The sequence below is a fragment of the Orcinus orca genome, chromosome 18 (genome assembly GCF_937001465.1).
Source record: "Orcinus orca chromosome 18, mOrcOrc1.1, whole genome shotgun sequence".
In the NCBI taxonomy this organism is placed as follows: domain Eukaryota; kingdom Metazoa; phylum Chordata; class Mammalia; order Artiodactyla; family Delphinidae; genus Orcinus; species Orcinus orca.
The window spans coordinates 10,927,742-10,946,987 of record NC_064576.1 but is presented as its reverse complement, the minus strand read 5'-3'; the positions used below and the strand labels follow the sequence as shown (position 1 = coordinate 10,946,987).

At 37.2% G+C, this 19,246-nt stretch overlaps 1 protein-coding gene across 1 annotated transcript in view; it reads left to right on the top strand.

The window, feature by feature from the left end:
* Positions 1-19,211, top strand: part of TM9SF2 (transmembrane 9 superfamily member 2) — a 57,660-nt gene extending 38,449 nt beyond the window's left edge. Inside the window, exons 11-17 of the mRNA XM_004273635.3 lie at positions 1,282-1,401; positions 4,170-4,227; positions 7,322-7,481; positions 9,249-9,400; positions 10,615-10,726; positions 14,220-14,391; positions 18,521-19,211. Coding sequence (XP_004273683.3) covers positions 1,282-1,401; positions 4,170-4,227; positions 7,322-7,481; positions 9,249-9,400; positions 10,615-10,726; positions 14,220-14,391; positions 18,521-18,588 — 842 coding nt within the window. The 3' untranslated portion in view covers positions 18,589-19,211. The remainder of the gene's footprint in view (positions 1-1,281; positions 1,402-4,169; positions 4,228-7,321; positions 7,482-9,248; positions 9,401-10,614; positions 10,727-14,219; positions 14,392-18,520) is intronic.
* The last annotated feature ends 35 nt before the right edge of the window (positions 19,212-19,246 follow it).

Here is a 19,246-nt window from a genome sequence, read left to right as displayed (position 1 = left end):
AACTAGAACATGTTTATCTACTAACAACTTAGATAAGGAGATGCCGGTGTGATGGGTGAGGCTAGCATTTGTCAGTATATTACACTGAAGAGGGTACGTTGGGAAAATGAGTCATGAAGGAGGTTTGGACACAGGCGATTGCACAGAATCCCCAGAGCGCTGAGGTGGCGTTAGAGCAGAATGGATGCTTGAGGGTGAAATTCTGCTTCAAAATTTTATTGAGAGCTGCCTTCTGCCCCTCTCCAATCTTTGTTGGGGTCAGCTAGAAAGTGAACTTGTAAGGAAGGAACATTTCAGAGAGCCTAGGTTAGAAAGTGATAGGGATTGTTTCCCTTTACTGCTCGAATATGGACTGTTTTGCTTCAGAACAATCCATTTCTCAGGCCTGGGAGGAACTGGGGGTGGGGGGTGCACCTTAGCTGAAATTCCAGTAGACCGTCTAAAGTTACCCTGTCTGGTTTCCTGTCATCGATTGTGAGTTTCTCCTCTTCAGTTGGTGCTGATCAGAGGGTGTGCAATGGTGTGTGCTTGGCTGTGTGCACCCAGGGGAAACACTGGAAACTTTGGTGCTCCTGGGATTAGAAAGCCACCTGCATCTGTTCTTGGATTTCTTTCTGAGAAAACCATAACTTCTGACTTGCAGTTTAAAGCTAGGAATTGCTATAAATATAAGATAGTACTTCCTTTCTTATTAGTTGGGAGGGTTATATAGGGAAGAACAAATAAAACGAACTAGCTGAATAAGGGTAGGAACCAGAATTTCCCAAGTTATTGACCAAGCCCTTCAGTAACTTGTGTTCACAAAACAAATAGTACTATGAAATCTTTTTTCCCCTGTTTTGTTCTTTATTAGATTCTTTTTTATCTCTTTATGTTTTAATGTTATAAGGTTTTTTTCACCCCAGAGGACTCAATATTGTTTTTAAAAGGAACAAAAAGTGAGAATATTTTATAGTGGGAATATTTTTTATTGATGTTAATTTTGAAAGCTGTGCTTGAATCTCAGAAGAGCTGAAAGCACTCATGAGCATCCAGTGAGCCTCTGCTGATAACAGGAAAGGTGGGGACTTACGGACCCTGACAGGAGACTTCCACATTGGAGCTTGCTTTATGTGTGATCCTATAGATACAGCGCCTTAAATATTACTAAGTTTCAGTGTGGTTGCCTGGTAAGAGAGCGTATTTTCATGAAGTTGTATTTAGTTCATTGTTTAAAAAATGAGAGGGGTCTTCTGTCACTTCAAAGGAAACCATAATAAAATTCATAACTTTATTTTTTAGTTTTTGCTTGCCTGGGATTTTTGTCACCTGCCAACAGAGGAGCACTGATGACTTGTGCTGTGGTCTTATGGGTGCTGCTGGGCACTCCTGCAGGCTATGTCGCTGCCAGATTCTATAAGTGTAAGTAAAAGCCACCCCGCTGGGCGTTCAGATCAGGAGTCTAACCTGCTGCCTTAGTTGTCTGAGCCTTTGTGTCTGGCGGTTGATGCTCTTTAAACAATACGTGTTAGAGGTGTGTATCCTTATTTAATGAAGCTTGTGAAGTGGATGACTGTCCAGAGATTTGCTCGTTCAGACATGCTTAAACAGTGGGTTAGACAGATTTGGGTGCTGCTTATCCATCATCCCGTCTCTCCTCCTTAAGTTTTGACATCACAGGTTTGGCTGAACAACTTAGATTTGCTACATTCATAGAAACATATTTAGACTAATAAAGGAAAAACTATACGAGTATCACTGATTTATTCATTAAAACAAGTAGTACAGGGCTTCCCTGGTGGTGCAGTGGTTAAGAATCCGCCTGGTGGTGCAGTGGTTAAGAATCCGCCTGCCAGTGCAGGGGATACAGGTTCGAGCCCTGGTCCGAGAAGATCCCACATGCCACGGAGCGGCTAAGCCCGTGCGCCACAACTACTGACCCTGCGCGCCTGGAGCCCGTGCTCTGCAACAAGAGAAGCCACTGCAGAGAGAAGCCCGCTCACCGCAAGTAGAGGAAGCCCGCGCACAGCAATGAAGACCCAGTGCAGCCAAAAATAAATAAATAAAATAAATAAATTTTTAAAAAACAAGTAGTATATACAGGAATACCTTATATGAGAGAGGTCGTACTTACATCAATTTAATATTTATAAAAGTGAACTGTACTTAAAGTAAATTAAGATCTCACTGTTTTAAAGAGCCCTGAAGTAAGTTACTTTTGTAGCATGATTTGTTGCATTCTCTTGTATTCTTGCTTTCCAGAAGTAAAATAAAGTTCAGTGAAAAAAAGGATCAGAGCCACAGAGTAAGGATGGGGATATGATTAGATGACTTAGAAAGCAACTTTGCTGGGGTCAGTAAATGCCAGAGTTTGCCCTGCTTAGGAATCCTGTAGTCACGTTGAGATGGTCCCATAGGTAATCTGTGAATTTAAATGCCAGGGAGATGCTGACGCAGGGCTAGGGTTGCCCAAGGCCTTCTGATAGGAATAAGGTTTAGGGAATAACCCTAAAACACAGTAGGATTACATAGGTGCCTTAATGTGTGGTTGGCTAGACTCAACCCCAAATAGAAATATTAGACTTTGCTAGATGCATAGAGTATGTGAAGTTCTATATTCATGTATGTGTGTGTGAGTGTGTTTAATTTCTGTGAATTTTGTCAGAGTTCTTTTATTCTTTCATTCTTTTCTAACAGACATAGGATTAGGGTGGTCAGATGTATTTTAACACATATGAGGTACGGTTGGACCCCTGCCTGCTCCCCCTTTCTCACTGTTTCTGTGCACTGGGTTTCTTTGAGTTCCTCAGTCAGCCTGTGCACCTGCCTTCGTACATGCCGTTCCCTCTACTTGAGTTCTGATCCGTACTCGCTGCCCGACAGACACACCTCCCCTTCATCTTCTCTCCGTCCTTCATTTCTCCTAGCTGCAGATTAAGTAGCATATTAATCAGGCAGAACATTCTGAGACACACTGTCATGTGGCCCTAGTCAAAAAATACTTCATTTTATAGAAGCATTTTTAATGTTTCAAAAAATACATGAGGATTTTGAGTAGAGTTGTATTAAACCCAAAATTCATAATTTCACAATAGCCTATCAGTAATGCTATGAATTCAAATCATATATATATAATTTGTTGTTTTCTTTTAGGGCAAGAGGTACTTAAAATTGCTTATAAATTGTTAAAACTTTTTTTAAAAATCAAAGCGGTTTTCAGATCTCAGCCAGTTTTATCTCCAACTTTTAAACTAGGAGCAGAGGTGTATTTTCTTTTTTTTTTTACTCTAGAAACTTAAGTTTTGTTTTTGTTTTGCAGTACGCGGGCCTCTCACTGTTGTGGCCTCTCCCGTTGCGGAGCACAGGCTCCAGACGCGCAGGCTCAGCGGCCATGACTCAAGGGCCCAGCCACTCCGCGGCATGTGGGATCCTCCCGGACCGGGGCACGAACCCGCGTCCCCCGCATCGGCAGGGGGGACCTGCCGCGTCCCCACTGCGCCACCGGGGAAGCCCGAGACTTAAGTTTTTAATTGTTTTTTTTAAAGTGGGGAAAAAAAAATAGAGAGGGGCAAAGGAGAGTAAAAAGTTTGTAAGTAAATTTGTTCTGTCAAGTGGCCGTAACCCTTCTACTCTTCTTGGTCACCTGATCCTACACACTGATCTCCCCACCGCCACCCACGGCCTACCTGAAACTACAGTGCTGGAGGCATCCTGGAGACTCAGACCTACTATGGACATTGAAGTGTGTTGCATGTCAGGCTTGAGGGTTCCTAGTTTTATAACAAATTCTGAAACTGACCTCAAGATAAACGAGAATCTGTAGTGCACCCTTTTTCCATCTAGTCCCATTAATTAAAACTGGGTTAGAATTTAAGGGTTTGTTTTGTTTTGAAGTAAAAAAAAAAGATTAGAAAAGGAAAACTGGTTTGGATGACTTTCCTTTGACACTAGATTTATTTTATGCTGAAACAATCTTTAGAGCGGGACTTATCCAGGGCAGTCCTGTGATGTGCATCTCTGATTTGGATCATTTGATTAGGGAGTATTAGGACATTTGCTAGTGTCATTTTCTACGAATAGGCCCCCAGTGCTGTCTGTTAATTTGTCCGATACCAGACCTGAGGTATGGATATTTGGTTTGCTTTGAAGAAAAGTCTTTATGTCAATGCCACTTTTGTTTTGTTCTACAGCCTTTGGAGGTGAGAAGTGGAAAACAAACGTTTTATTAACATCATTTCTTTGTCCTGGGTAAGTGAATTTTTCAATAATAACTTGCTTGACATAGTCATATTTTAGTTCCCAGAATTTCTGGCCTGTAAGTCTAATCTTTTCTGTCTCTATGTACCCCAGAAAATGAATTTAATTTTTAAATAGTGACTATTTAATAAACATTTGCAGAATGGCAACTACATGTCTTATCTGGAAAGGGTACCTTTAGACATGAGAAATTTTATATTCCTTTTCTTAAAAGTCTGTTTCTTAGTCTGGCATATTGTCATGTAAGGCTGCGTATAAAGTTTTTGACCTAATCACAGAAATGAATCCTCACCTGAAGATCGTTCAGGCAGGCATACATTTTCGGATTTTTATCATGAGTATAGCTACTTTTAAGCGTATTCCATTAATTAGATTAGAGTAACATATACCAAAAATGAAAAAAACAACCACCAACATAAAAAAACAGAACATCTGTGGTGCTTTGGAAGATAGTTTCTGATATCAAATATCTGATGTGTGTCTGGTCCTAGAAATACAACCCAGTTTATCCCCCGCTCACAGATTAATGGAGGGCAAGAACTGGCCTCTGAATAATCAGCAGCAATAAAGTAGGCCAAAGGTTAAATCTTGAAGCCAGGACTGTTCCATTTGCAGGCCAGAAATGAAAGAATAGCTGGCATTTTTAGACATGATTGGGTTAAATAGTCTCAGATTTTCACCTCTATTGAAGATTCACATGCCTCTCAGCCATTCATGTTCTATTCAAATTTTTATGCTTTCCTCAAGCCATATCCTTTGTCTTCTTTCCCTCTGCTGGCAGTTGAAGAAGTGCCCCTCCTTACCAAGACTGTCAGCCACAATTTCCTTTGGAATCTTGCCTTTCAAACATCCCCCCAATCTCTGACATAATCCATTTCTCTCTTTCTCTGTGTTCTGGTCACGTGTTTCATCTCTTCCTACAAATATGCTTACGTTTCCCATATTCTAAAAAGAGCTTCCTGTAAGCATCTTCTAGTCTACTGTCTTTCTTTTCAGTTTTCAACAAAATGCCTTGAAAAAATAGTCTATACTCCCTTACTCTGATTTTCTTAGCATATATTTACATTGTAAACCCACGTAATCTTTTTCCCACATCACTTTAGTGAACTTCTCTCTGAGGTTACCAAAGATGTTCCCATTTTCAAATCTAGAAACCATTTTCCCTGTCTTTACCTCTTTACATTGTGTAACATTGGAATACCTTTTCCTTGAAACTCCTTCCTTTTTGCCTTCACAGAAGTTATCCTATGCTAGTTTTTTACATCTCTTATCAAACCTTCTCTGATTTATCATCTTCATCCCACCCTTAAAAACAGGTGTTCACCAGGGGATGATGAGGTAAGTAGAGAGGAGAAGAGCCAAGAACCCAAGTCCCCAGGGCAAAGGGAATTGGTGTTCATCTAGGAAAAGAAGGATCATTTGATAATATGAAATCAATTCATAAATTTTTTTTATAAATAAGCACCTGCATATAATTATTGCGGTAGGCACAGCAAAATGGCATTTGATAATATTAAAGATTGTTTCCAGATTTAAAAAGAATTTAATGGAGAGAGAAATGCTCCCTTCTATTAATAAAAATCTCATCTCTGATTCAAAACCAACATCGTTTAATGATGAAACACTAGAGACATTTTCATAAATCACTTTTAGGGCTTCAGTTATTTAAGTTCTAGTTATATTAAGACATGAAACAAAAAGAAAGGTGGAGATTATATTATTATTTATTGGTGACATAATTTGTATACAGAGAACATAAACAAATTTGAGCTATAAACTTGTAGAATTAGTAAAAGAGTTGGGCAAAATGGCTAGATATCAGCCAATATTTCAAGATTATGAATACCACCAGTTGCAAGTGAAACATCTTAATGGTAGTGGTAGTTGTGTGGGGAAAAGACTATTCACAGGAGTATTAGCAACAGAAAAACTTTGCAACACCTGAAGTAACTTCTCAAAATAGGGACAGTCCATATGACAAGTCTACAAAGCTTGTTAGAGATACATACAAATTCACCATGTTACCTGATGAGAAGACCAAGTATTGCAAAGGCATTTGGAGGGGTCCTGTGGCTGCCAGGATAGAGAACACAGAAGTAGACCATGTATACACAGAAGCATGCTAGACATGGCATCACGAACCAGAGGAACAATGTAAAATGATGCTGGGACAATTGATTTTCCACATGAAGGGAGAAAAATTCTCTTCTTACCTCACACACATGAAATCAGTTCCAGGTGGATTAAAACCCAAATGTAACGGGTGTAACAATTAGACAAAAATTTAGAGGAGTATTTTTATGAGCCCGGGTTAGGAAAGGCTTTCTTAAGTTACACAAAAGGTAAAGGAAAAAATTGATCACTTTGATAACATTAAAAACTGTGTGTGGGGGGGCGGTATACAGAAGTGATTATAGTATTATTACAGCCATGTTTTAAAAATGTACTCATAGAAGAATGACTGAAAGGGACGAAGTACACATATGTTTGGGTTCTTAAAAGTCATAAACTAGGAGAAAGGTATTTAACAAGGAGTTAGTTGCTAGCGTATATAAATAACTCACATATGTGACTTTGCAAAAGCCCTGCGACCCAAATGAAAAATGAGCAGTGGGGCTTCCCTGGTAGTGCAGTGGTTGGGGGTCCGCCTGCTGGTGCAGGGGACGCAGGTTCGTGCCCCAGTGTGGGAGGATCCCACGTGCCGCGGAGCGGCTGGGCCTGTGAGCCGTGGCCGCTGAGCCTGTGCTTCCGGAGCCTAGAAAGCCAACAAACACAAGGATGCTCAGCTGCAGTTGTCAATAGGAAATGCAAATTAAAACAACAAAGTTAACAATCCCAAGCATGATGAAAATATGGAAAGAAGTAAATTTCATAAGCTGCTGGTAGGAGTTTAAGTCAGGCAAAACCAATCTGAAGAGCAGCTCGGCAGTTTCTACTAAAGTTTTAAATTCACATACCCTATGGCTCAGCAGTTCCACTTTCCTTGTGTATAACACAGAAATCATGATATTAACTACATATGATTGCTACTATATCATTTTGCTTCCACCTCAGGTTTTACCCAAAAACCTATTGTGTCTTTCAGGATTGTGTTTGCTGACTTCTTTATAATGAATCTGATTCTCTGGGGAGAAGGATCTTCAGCATCTATTCCTTTCGGGACATTGGTTGCCATATTGGCTCTTTGGTTCTGCATATCTGTGCCTCTAACATTTATTGGTGCATACTTTGGTTTTAAGAAGAATGTAAGTTTATAGGTGTTAACTTATTCAAATGAATCTCAACTGTGGAAGTTAGCATGTGCCACCTTAAAAGACATAGGTATCTAAAAGATACAAACTAGTCCTGTGGGATCTGGATTTCATAGAAAATTGATGACTTCCTAGTTTGACTGCAGTCCTTCTTAAAATAGTACTCAGAAGAGTGTGGTAGAGAGAGGTTATGGATGTAAACTTAGATTTCAAAGTTTTGTAAGTAAATGGAAATGGAAGCTAAAATGGATTAATAGGAAATGAAATGCTAATTTAAACTAATGAAAAATTTGAATGTGTTACATTAAAAATAATTACTTTTCTTTAACCTAAAAAGTACATGCATTTTTTTCTTAGCCATAAGTGTTTCTAATCTATATTACTTAACTAAGTAAACTGGGTAAAACTGAGTATGGGTTAGGAAGTGAAGCTGTAAGAAAAGTGACTATACGGTAAGAGTAGCAATTTTTTTAATATGTAGCTTTGGAATAAATTTTATATGCTTACCTGCTAATATTTGATTTTAAGAAATATTATAATCAAGTCTCAGTCCCTCCCTCCAGTCTTTTGGTCTCCACCTCTGCTGCCCCCTTTCTAACCTCACGCTAAGAGGAAAATGAGAATTCTTCAGTGTCCTCCTCTAACTCCACTTCGCTATCTTTGCTCTCCTCTGAAAGTATCTCCACAAGGTTAAGAGAAATTACGTAGTGTAGTACACTTTGTGAGGGGACCTGGAAAAACCTTGGAAGAAACTTATCTACTTTGACTTTTAAGAGACTTCAGAGTCTCCACTGCACCTACCATGCCAGGCTACTAAAAGATTTTTCAGTTCTTTGGCATTTTGTTTAATTCATGACTTAAAATCTATATAGCATAAGTAGTAAACTGATATGGTTTGAAATTTTTTTAATTAAATAGATTAAATAAGTACTTAAAATTCTAAAAATATAAAAATTGAAGAACGATTTAGTGGGTCTCTGCCTATATACACATATACCTACATGTAAAATAATCTAGTCCACAGGAGTATAATCTCAATGAGAATATCAAGTTTTAAATTTTGATATGTCATCACAAAACCTATAGAAGTATGTTTTTGAACTTTTTTGCAAGGAAATGAATTTCTGCATATGTACTCTTTTTTCCTCTTATGTAACTATGTTTAGGTACTTTAGGTTCCATTTGTTTTTATACTACCATGTAATGTGTTACGAAAGGGAGAATAATTGAGAACATCACCAATAATTTAGGATTATAAAGCTTCATAGAGCCATTCATTATCTTCTTCGTGTTCTTAAGTCTTAGTAAAATTGAGCAATTTTAATAAAGATGACACTGTCCATCTCCAAAAAAAATACATTGACCACAGTTTCAGAACCAGCTGATTTCTTACAGCAAGTATGTAATTAAAAGGAAAAACTTAACTCTATCTTTTTATTAAGTACTATTTTCTGAGTACTATATTATCTCCTTCTGTGTATTCCTTACTTTGTCTGAAGCCATTAGTCATTGGATCACTGCTGGAAACAGTGGTGGCTTGTTCCAGAAGACAGACTGAATATTGTACCTGATGGTATCTGGTTTGTTGCTTCTAAATACAAATGTCATCTGGATGACTCAGGTAGACTGTGTCGCCATTCGTGTCATCATGGAAGCTGAGAAAAAGCAGGCAAATAATCTAGTACAGAGAAGAATTTTTTCCTTTCTGTACTAGATTATAGATATATAATTATGAATCCTTTCTTTTGTTTTTTTCTGAAGGCCATTGAACACCCAGTTCGAACCAATCAGATTCCACGTCAAATTCCTGAGCAGTCCTTCTACACAAAGCCGTTACCTGGTATTATCATGGGAGGGATTTTGCCCTTTGGGTGCATCTTTATACAGCTTTTCTTCATTCTGAATAGTATTTGGTAAGCTAAGGACTAAGTCAAGTCCTCTTATTCCCATTCCCATTATATGTAGTACTAGCTTTCTCTTTTTGTTTATATGGATTACTATTTATACCTGATAAATGTAAGCCATTCTCCAATTATCAGAAATCTTAAGAGACAAAAGGTTATCTTTTCAGTGTGAGAAAAATAATTGTGATAAGTTATTATTAATCAAGTGCTTATTATTTCTTACTTAATTCTCAGACCTCTGTAAAGTGGGTATTATCCCATTTTACAGAGGTGAAAATGAGATTTTGGAGGTTAAGTAATTTGCCTGTGTCACACAGCTACATTTTCTATATGGCAGAAAATTAACCTAAATCTCTCCAAATCTGTGCTCTTTAATAAGTCATCTGTAGTGCTTCAGAGGAGATGCTCTGAGCTCTTGATAGAGTGTATTCAAGCCAGCATTGGAGGAAGGGTTGAGCTAGACAACTTTCAAAGTCGTTTCTTGGGCATCCCCTGGTGGTCCAGTGGTTAGGACTCTGCACTTTCACTGCTGAGGGCCTGGGGAACTAAGATCCCACAAGCCGCATGGTACAGCCAAAGGGGGGAAAAAAATCACAAAGTCGTTTCTTATCCCAAGATCCCTTCATTCTCTGATTTCTTGTTCGAATGGGAAAGCACATAGTGGCAATTTCGAGCCTCACTGTTAGGGTGTGTACATTGCAGTATATCATGATCCTTATTTGATCGCATTGACATATGTTACAGAAAGTGCCAAGGTTCCAGGTAGCATTGTCAGAACTAAATTGGAGCTTTTTAGTAATTAGAACTTGTCTTTCATTCCTGACCGTTAGTGTTTTTTCCAAATTCAACTGATTTTTATCATATATGATAAGAAACAATATGTACCAAATGTAACCTTTTCTTAGTTTGGCTCTGTCTTCATATTAATTTTTTAATCAAATTTGTCTGACTCACCAGTAGACAGATTGGCTAAGCGTATTTGAATAAATAAGAGTTTTAGGTTCTCCCTCAACAGGAAGGCAGAGTCCAATAGCACTGCTGCATCCTTCCTCCCCTTGCCCCGCCCCCGCCCCATCACTGTCTAAATCTACGAGAATTTGTCTTTGATTAGTTGGGAGAAAAAGCAAACATTTTCAGTTCAAGAAAAATGAGAAGAAGATTGTGTCATTTACTGTGTCAAAGAGAAAATATTTATAGCTTCATCTTGACATGTTTGATTATAGGTCACACCAGATGTATTACATGTTTGGCTTCCTGTTCCTGGTGTTTATCATTTTGGTTATTACCTGTTCTGAAGCAACTATACTTCTTTGCTATTTCCACCTATGTGCAGAGGTATGTATTAGCAATATTCAATTACGTTAATTTGTGGACAGTATTTATAATTTTGGCATAAGGCCACTTTGAATACTATTACAGTAAGACCCCTACATACGAACGAGTTCTGTTCCAAGAGCGCGTTCGTAAGTCCAGTTTGTTCATAAGTCCAACAAAGTTAGCCTAGGTACCCAACTAACACAGCCGGCTATATAGTACTGTACTGTAATAGGTTTATAATACTTTTCACACAAATAATACATAAAAAACAAACAGAAAAAATAAATCGTTTTTAATCTTACAGTACAGCACCTTGAAAAGTACAGTAGTACAATACAACAATTGGGGTACAAGGGCTGGCATCGAGTGAACAGACAAGAAGAGTTACTGACTGGAGGAGGGAGGGGGAGGGGGAGATGGTAGAGCTGAAGGATCGTCAGCAACAGGAGACGGAGGGCAAGCTGCAATTTCACTCACGCCTGACGCTGATGGCACAGGTCAGGTGCTGGTTCCTTGCTGGAACCAGGTGCACATTCGCATCTTTGAAAGTTCTCAACTTGAAGGTTCATATGTAGGGGACTTAACTGTAATTGAAGTGATTTCTGTAAATATGTGTTATTAAGGTAGAAATTGACCTGTATTCCTAAATCGAATGTAGCCTTCTTTAAGATTGAATTAAGATAGTATCCTAATTCAGTATATTTATTTATTTAGAGCTTAACTTTAAAATGTTAATTTCCTGAGAATAACACATTTTGCTGAATTTTTATTCTTTAACTGTCTGACTTTAAAATTAATATTCTTTTTTTGTGATACAGACACTGGTAGACTGAAAATTCAGTGAAAATAAACATTTTAAGTGGAAAAATTCATTAAAACATTTCAGAGATTACATTGTTATGAGTTATATACTTGGCAACATGGTGATGTGTGTTGGTGTCCTTAGGTGACTTTTAAAGATTTAGATTGTGTTAAATCATTCTTTTATAGTTGTTTTCTATACAGGAGATAAAATCTGACTTTGTTAAACTTGAGACGCTTTTTTAAAAAATTGAGGTTAAGTTCACATAACATGAAATCAACCATTTTAAAGTGAACAATTCAGTGGCACGTACTACATATACAGTGTTGTGCACCCACTCTCTCTGTCTCAAAATATTTTCATCAACCCTAAATAAAATCCCATACCCATTAAGTAGTTACTTCCCGTTCTTCTCTCCCCTTCAGACCCTGGCAACCACCAATCTGCTTCTGTCTCTGCAGATTTATCTGTTCTGGATATTTCATGTAAATGGAATCATACATTATGTGTGACTTTTGTGTCTGGCTTCCTTCACTTAGCAGAATGTTTTAAGGTTCATCACACTGTAGCATGTATCAGTGCTTCATTCCTTTTTATAGCCAAGTAATATTCCATTGCATAGATAGATGTACTCCAGTTTGTTTATTCATTCATTCATTGATACACATTAGGTTTGTTTCCACCTTTCGGTTATTGTGAATAGTGCTGCTATGAACGTTCGTGTACAAATATTTATTTGGGTACCTGTTTCCAGTTCTTTGGGGTATATATGTTGGAGTGGTATTGCTGAGTCATACGGTTATTCTTTGTTTAACTTTTTGAGGAACCATCAAACTGTTTTTTCCACAGTGGCTGCACCATTTTACATTCCTACTAGCAATGCACAAGTGTTTCAGTTTCTCTACATCCTTGCCAATACTTGCTATTTTCTGGGTTTTTAAAGTATAGCCATCCTAGAAGGTGTGAAGTGGTATCTCACTGTGGTTTTGATTTTCATTTCCCCAATGACTAATGATGATGAGCATATTTTCTTGGGTATCTTGTTTGGTGAAATGTCTAATTCCTTTGCCCATTTGTAAGTTGGGTTGTTTATCTTTTTGTTTAATTGTTAGAGTTCTTTCTATATTCTGGATACTAGACCTTTATCAGATACATGATTTGTAAATTTTTTCTCCCATTCTGTAGGCTGTCTTTTCACTTTCTTAATGATGTCTTTTGCACCAAACTTTTAATTTAGAGGGTCCGATTTATCTATATTTTCTTTTGTTTCTAAGAATCCATTGCTTAAATCCAAGGTCGTGAAGATTTACCCCCATGTTTTCTTCCAAGTTTATAGTTTTAGATCATTGATCCATTTTGAATTAATTTCTGTATGTGGTATTAGTTAGGGGTCCAACTTCATTCTTTTGCATGTGGCTATCCAGTTTTCCCAGCACCTTTTGTTGAAGAAATTATTCTTTCCTTATTAAATGGCCTTGGCAACCTTGTTGAAAACACATTGGCCCATAGATGGTGTGGGTTTATTTCTGGAGTCTCAATTCTGTTCCAGTGGTATATATGCTGTTTTTATGCCAACACCACACTGTTTTGATTACCATGGCTTCATGTTACGTTTTGAAATTGGGAAGGGTAAGTCCTCCAACCTTGTTCTTCTTTTTGAAGATTATTTTGGCTCTTTAGGGCCCTTTGCAATTTCCTATGACTCTGAGGATTGGCTTTTTCATTTTTGCTAAGAAGGTTGTTGGAATTTTGATAGGGATTGCATTGAATCTGTAGGTTGCTTTGGAGAGTGTTGCCATCTTAACAATATTAAGTCTTCTGATCCATAAAAGCAGATGGCTTTCCATTTATTTAAATCATCTTTAATTTTTTTTTAGCAGTGTTTTGTAGTTTTCAGTGTATAAGTCTTTCACCTCCTTGGTTAAATTTATTCCTAGGTATTTTTTTCTTTTGGATGCTGCTGTAAATGGAATAATTTTTTAAACTTCCTTTTCTGGATCGTTCATTGTCAGTATATGAAAACACTGATTTTCATGTTGATCTTGTACCCTGCAACTTTGCTGAGTTCATTTATTAGTTGTAGAAGTTTTCGTGTGTGGATTGTTTAGGATTTTCTAATCTTGGTGTACTTTTGAAATATATATATTTTTTACATATTCCAAAGGGTAAGATAGTGAAGTATCTTTTAGAAGATCTCTTGCTAAGCTGTAAGCCACTTTATGTAAAAGTAAGAGAAGCTGTATTTAAAAACCTACCTTATATAAATTGTTAGTAATAACTAAAACTGGGTTTCAACCAGGTTTTTTTTTTGAGCATAATCTTCCTAATATAGAGATGACTAGACTATAAGTAATACTAATTTTGAATTATGTAACTAAGCTCTTCGTATATTTCTTTTCTTTTTGGGAAACATACATTTTAAAATATAGCCTAATGCTTCATTATTCATAAACTGTTTAAGATTTTTCTAAACGTTTTTAGCCAGTCTTTAAGTAGTTCCATCAAAGGTAGAAGGTGCTTCTCAGCACCTTTAGTGAGGAGAGAAATTAGCAAAGTTCAGTGTGAGAAAGAGACTGGAACCAATAGCAAAAATTAGGTTTGGGGTGCTATTTCACTTAGCTATGTTTGCTTTATAACTTTATTCCAGTACATGTTATCTATTAATTGGAAAGTATTTCTTGATCTTTCATTTTTTTCTTTTCTACCCAGGATTATCATTGGCAATGGCGTTCATTCCTTACCAGTGGCTTTACTGCAGTTTATTTCTTAATATATGCAATACACTACTTCTTTTCAAAACTGCAAATCACAGGAACAGCAAGTACAATTCTGTACTTTGGTTATACCATGATAATGGTTTTGATCTTCTTTCTTTTTACAGGTAAGAATTAGAACGAGTTATTTTTAGTCAATAAGTTTTTAGGCAGATTACAATTATTTTAACTTGCATCCAAATTACAAGTTCTTAGGCAAATTACAATTGCATGAAAGCTTGTGGCTACTCAGTGCTCCTGTATTTAGTTTTGAGTGCAGCTAAGCATAGTTTGGTCTGCCTCCCTGTGAGGTGAATATCGGTAAACCGAAGGTGAGAAAACAGAACCTAAGGGAGAAGACTAAACGGGGTCCATTGTTGTGCTGCAAGTACAGGGGCATCTCAACCAGTAGTTCTCAAGGTTTTCCCCTGTTAATCGCTTAGTGGAACAGTCGTGCTTCTGCTCATTTCAGAAATAGCATAAAAAGCTCTAACTACCTAAGTTTAGGAGTAAGTAGAAATTGAGGCCGTGAAGTCAAGATGAGATTGAGAATAAATGATATCAAGAAAAGATAATCATAGGACATCCCTTATTCCAGAAGTTTTAAACTACAGTTTTATATCTCCACTTTAAAATCCAAGTACCTAATGGGACACAGTGTGCTTTATATTGGTATTTCTATGTGTATATCTTCTCTGTCTACCTAGATAAGTTTTCTGTATCTCAGAGCCCTGTGGGTGCTTGGTCAGCATTTGTGGAAGGGCTACACCAAAAAAAAAAGATTGGAGGGACCTTTCTTTGTCATAAAAAATGTACATCTAAAATTTTATCTAAGATTGTGTTGCATGCTATGTGAGGAAATATAGGAGTCAAAAGAAAAAAACTTAAAAATTTTTTTTTTTAAGTTTTTATTTTTGGCCTCACGGCATGTGGGATCTTAGTTCCCCGACCAGGGATCAAACCTGTGCCCCCTGCACTGGAAGCACGGAGTCTTAACCACTGGACCTCCAGGGAAGTCCCAGAAAAAAACTTTCTAAAAAATTAGAACTTTTCTATTTTTTACTCATCTGTTAACATTTAAGAAAATTAGGTAGAGTTTTGAAGTACCCCTGTTGCTATGTCAGTATGTAACAAGCTTTAGGCACTTACATCAATTCTGTACTGCAGGTCGTTCATTGGTCAGACATAGTGGGGTAGGAGTTGGGGGGTGCATATCTTGATGCTATGTGATAGATTTAGGTCCATAGCCATAAGTCTTAATTAATAAATGTCTGTAAAACAGTAATAGCCTGTGAAACAAGGATTACTGTTTTTGTGCATCTGTATTTGTGTCCATGCATGCATATATAGAGTAATTTATTCCTTGCTACACACAAAAAATAATGATCTTGGTGAATGTCTTGTTGTTTTTCCAGGCATATGTTATAAAGATAATTTAACCATCACCTGAACTTTATTGTTCTTGATATTTAAAGTGTCATATTTTTACTTACTTAGAGTAAAACAAATTTTGTAATCTAAATTCTGGAGCCACATCAAATTGAATCAACCAGTTAAGCCAGTAACTTTTAGTGTATTTCACTTTGTGGAAAAGGTTCTCTACATAGGAGTGCTGAGCCCTTTCAGTGTCTTGCATTTTTCTAAAGTGGGGACATCCATATTTATTTCAGGACTCTGAACTGACACCTTTAATTTAAGTCAGTCTATTATACAAGACAAAATAATTGTTCTGTCACATAAGGAAAGATGCCACTTTTAGTATGTACACTATATCTATTCAATATTAAGAACAAAATAAAATACTAGCAGTATTTTGTTAAGAACAAAATAAACTTAACTTTCTTAGGGTTGCTAGTATGATGATAAAATGTTTTTTCTCATCTTAAAATACCTTCTATTATCTTGAAGTTCTTGCTAACCATAAGATTGTTTAAATATATTTATGTTTTCACCATTACTTTTCCAAAGTTAACCCCAACCTCTTCCCAAGTCTTAATAATGACCCTTTGAATATCCAAAAGGTGTATTTGTGTGTCCTCCAAAACACACACAGTGTGCATGACGTGCACAGAGTAGGTACTCGGTACATGTATGATGTGAGAATAATAACATTCATAACTTCTGTAGTAATGGCCCATGTATAGTCTCTTGGCTTAGAAAATCTACTTTAATACTTTCTGTTTATATTACATTTAAAACAATGGTGAAAACTGTTGGAACTTTAAAGATAAAGCTTCCACAAGGGGCATGTATATATCTCCTTCTGTATTCTTCTGCACCCCTACCTATTGACTATTTCTCAGGGGGTAATCTTGGAAAAAAAGCTATGCCTCAGCTTTAAAAATGGGTTAGTTTCGGGCTTCCCTGGTGGCGCAGTGGTTGAGAATCCGCCTGCCAATGCAGGGGACACGGGTTCGTGCCCCGGTCCGGGAAGATCCCACATGCCGTGGAGCGGCTGGGCCCGTGAGCCATGGCCGCTGAGCCTGAGCGTCCGGAGCCTGTGCTCCGCAACGGGAGAGGCCACAGCAGTGAGAGGCCCGTGTACCGCAAAAAAAAAAAAAAAAGGGTTAGTTTCACAATTTAATATATATTCTCTTGCAAAACAGAGTCTCTGAATTTATGTTTAGTAAATCTAAGCATGGTATAGTATTTAAAAGAATACTACACTTGAAGTCAGAAAAAGTGAATTTGAATTCTGGCCTTTCTTACCAGCCACAGGCCATTAGACAGTTACGTAACCCCTTGGAGCCTCATTTTTGTCACCTATCTAGCATTCAGATTTTTTGGAATCTAGAGGGATGAAAGCACCTGAAAATTAAGGCATGTATTTTTTCATGAATCATCTCATTTACTGTAATAACAGTCTATGGAGATAGGGCAGATAAAATTATCCCTCTTAAATAAGATAAAGAAATGGGCTTGGAGATTCCAGGTGTCTAATCCAAAGATGATACACACAGCTCATGACAGAGCTGCTCTGTCCTCCAGTACCACACCACCTCTCATTTCAGAGGGGGTGTGCCTTTGTTACTATTCTAATCATATCACTTTCAACACATTGTAAAATCTTTTTGAGTTATTTTATTATAATTCTTTGAAAACTGATCCTTCCTGCTAACTGTACTTAGAAAGTATCCCCATTTAATTACTCTGTGAATATGATATTTCTGATATTTAAGCCATTCACATCATATGTTGAATTAATTAAATGGCAGTTTTCCATTTTGTGATAAGAAAATATTCTTTCTGACTTACTTCACTCTGTATGACAGACTCGAGGTCCATCCCCCTCACTACAAATAACTCAATTTCATTTCTTTTTTATGGCTGAGTAATATTCCATTGTATATATGTGCCACATCTGCTTTATTCATTCATCTGTCGATGGGCATTTAGGCTGCTTCCATGTCCTGGGTATTGTAAATAGTGCTGCAATGAACACTGTGGTACATGTCTCTTTTTTTTTTTTTTTTTTTTTTTGCGGTATGCGGGCCTCTCACTGTTGTGGCCTCTCCCGTTGCGGAGCACAGGCTCCGGACGCGCAGGCTCAGCGGCCTTGGCTCACGGGCCCAGCCGCTCCGTGGCATGTGGGATCTTCCCGGACTGGGGCACAAACCCGTGTCCCCTGCATTGGCAGGCGGACTCTCAACCACTGTGCCACCAGGGAAGCCCCATGTCTCTTTTTGAATTATGGTTTTCTCAGGGTATATGCCCAGTAGTGGTATTGCTGTGCTGGGTCGTATGGTAGTTCTGTTTTTAGTTTTTTAAGGAAGGGTGGGAGAGAGGTGCAAGAGGGAGGGGATATGGGGATATATGTATACATATAGCTGATTCACTTTGTTATACAGCAGAAACTAGTGCAACATTGTAAAGCGATTATACTCCCAAAAAAAGACGTGGGGAAAAAAAATGAAAATATTCTTAAATAGAAAAGTAAAATTGGCATCCTTTTCATCTTCAATTTTAGCCTTTTCCATGTAATAAGAAAAAGAATATATTACAGAAAGCTTTCAATAATCTTATAGCATAAAAAGTTTTTTTCTATCAATTTCTGTAAGAAATTTGATTTGAATTATTCTGTAGTTTATAGTTCTGTATATTTCAAAAAAGTTCACGGATCTATGGGATATTCCTGTTAAGTAATGATTTATAGTTTTGTGACTTTTTTTAAGGAACCAATCATTTTAAGCCTGTATTTTTGTGTAAATCATGAAGCTGCCTTTGAAAAGGGATTTATTTTTGTTTTTTCTTTTATAGGAACAATTGGCTTCTTTGCATGCTTTTGGTTTGTTACCAAAATATACAGTGTGGTGAAGGTTGACTGAAGAAGCCCCGTGTGTCCAGTTAAAACAGAAATAAATTAAATTCTTCATCAACGAAGACCTGTTTTTGTGACTACCTTGAGTTTTATCAGACTTATTGGCCTAGTAATCCTTCAGAAACAACATAATTCTAAATACAGCTCTCCTCATACACCTGTCTCCACAGAATGTATTATCAACACTAAAACATTTGTATTGTGATTTGATTAAGTATATATTCAGTTGTTCTCAGTGAAGAGCAAATTTAAATATTATGTGTATTTGTAAATATAATAGCTATAAAATTTTCAGTACTTCTAGTGACAAAATAGAAGAGGCCATATTAAACAATACTGATGAAATACAGGACAGTTCATTGTAAATAGGATTTTCTAGGCTTGGTAGGTGGAAAGAATTATTTTTCTTTGAAGGAAGTAACTTTTTATCATGGTAATTTTGAAGGATAGTTCGTATGATATGTATTGGGGGGATGTGGCTTTTAAAAAAATCTTGTCTTGGTTGTAACTGTTCATATCTTCTTTTCTGTGTTGACTTCATTATTCCCATGGTATTGGCCTTTTAAACTATGTGCCTCTGAGTCTTTCAATTTATAAAATTGTTATCTTAATAAATATTGTAAAAACGTCTTCATTGCATATTCATGGAGATTCTGTAAATCCAT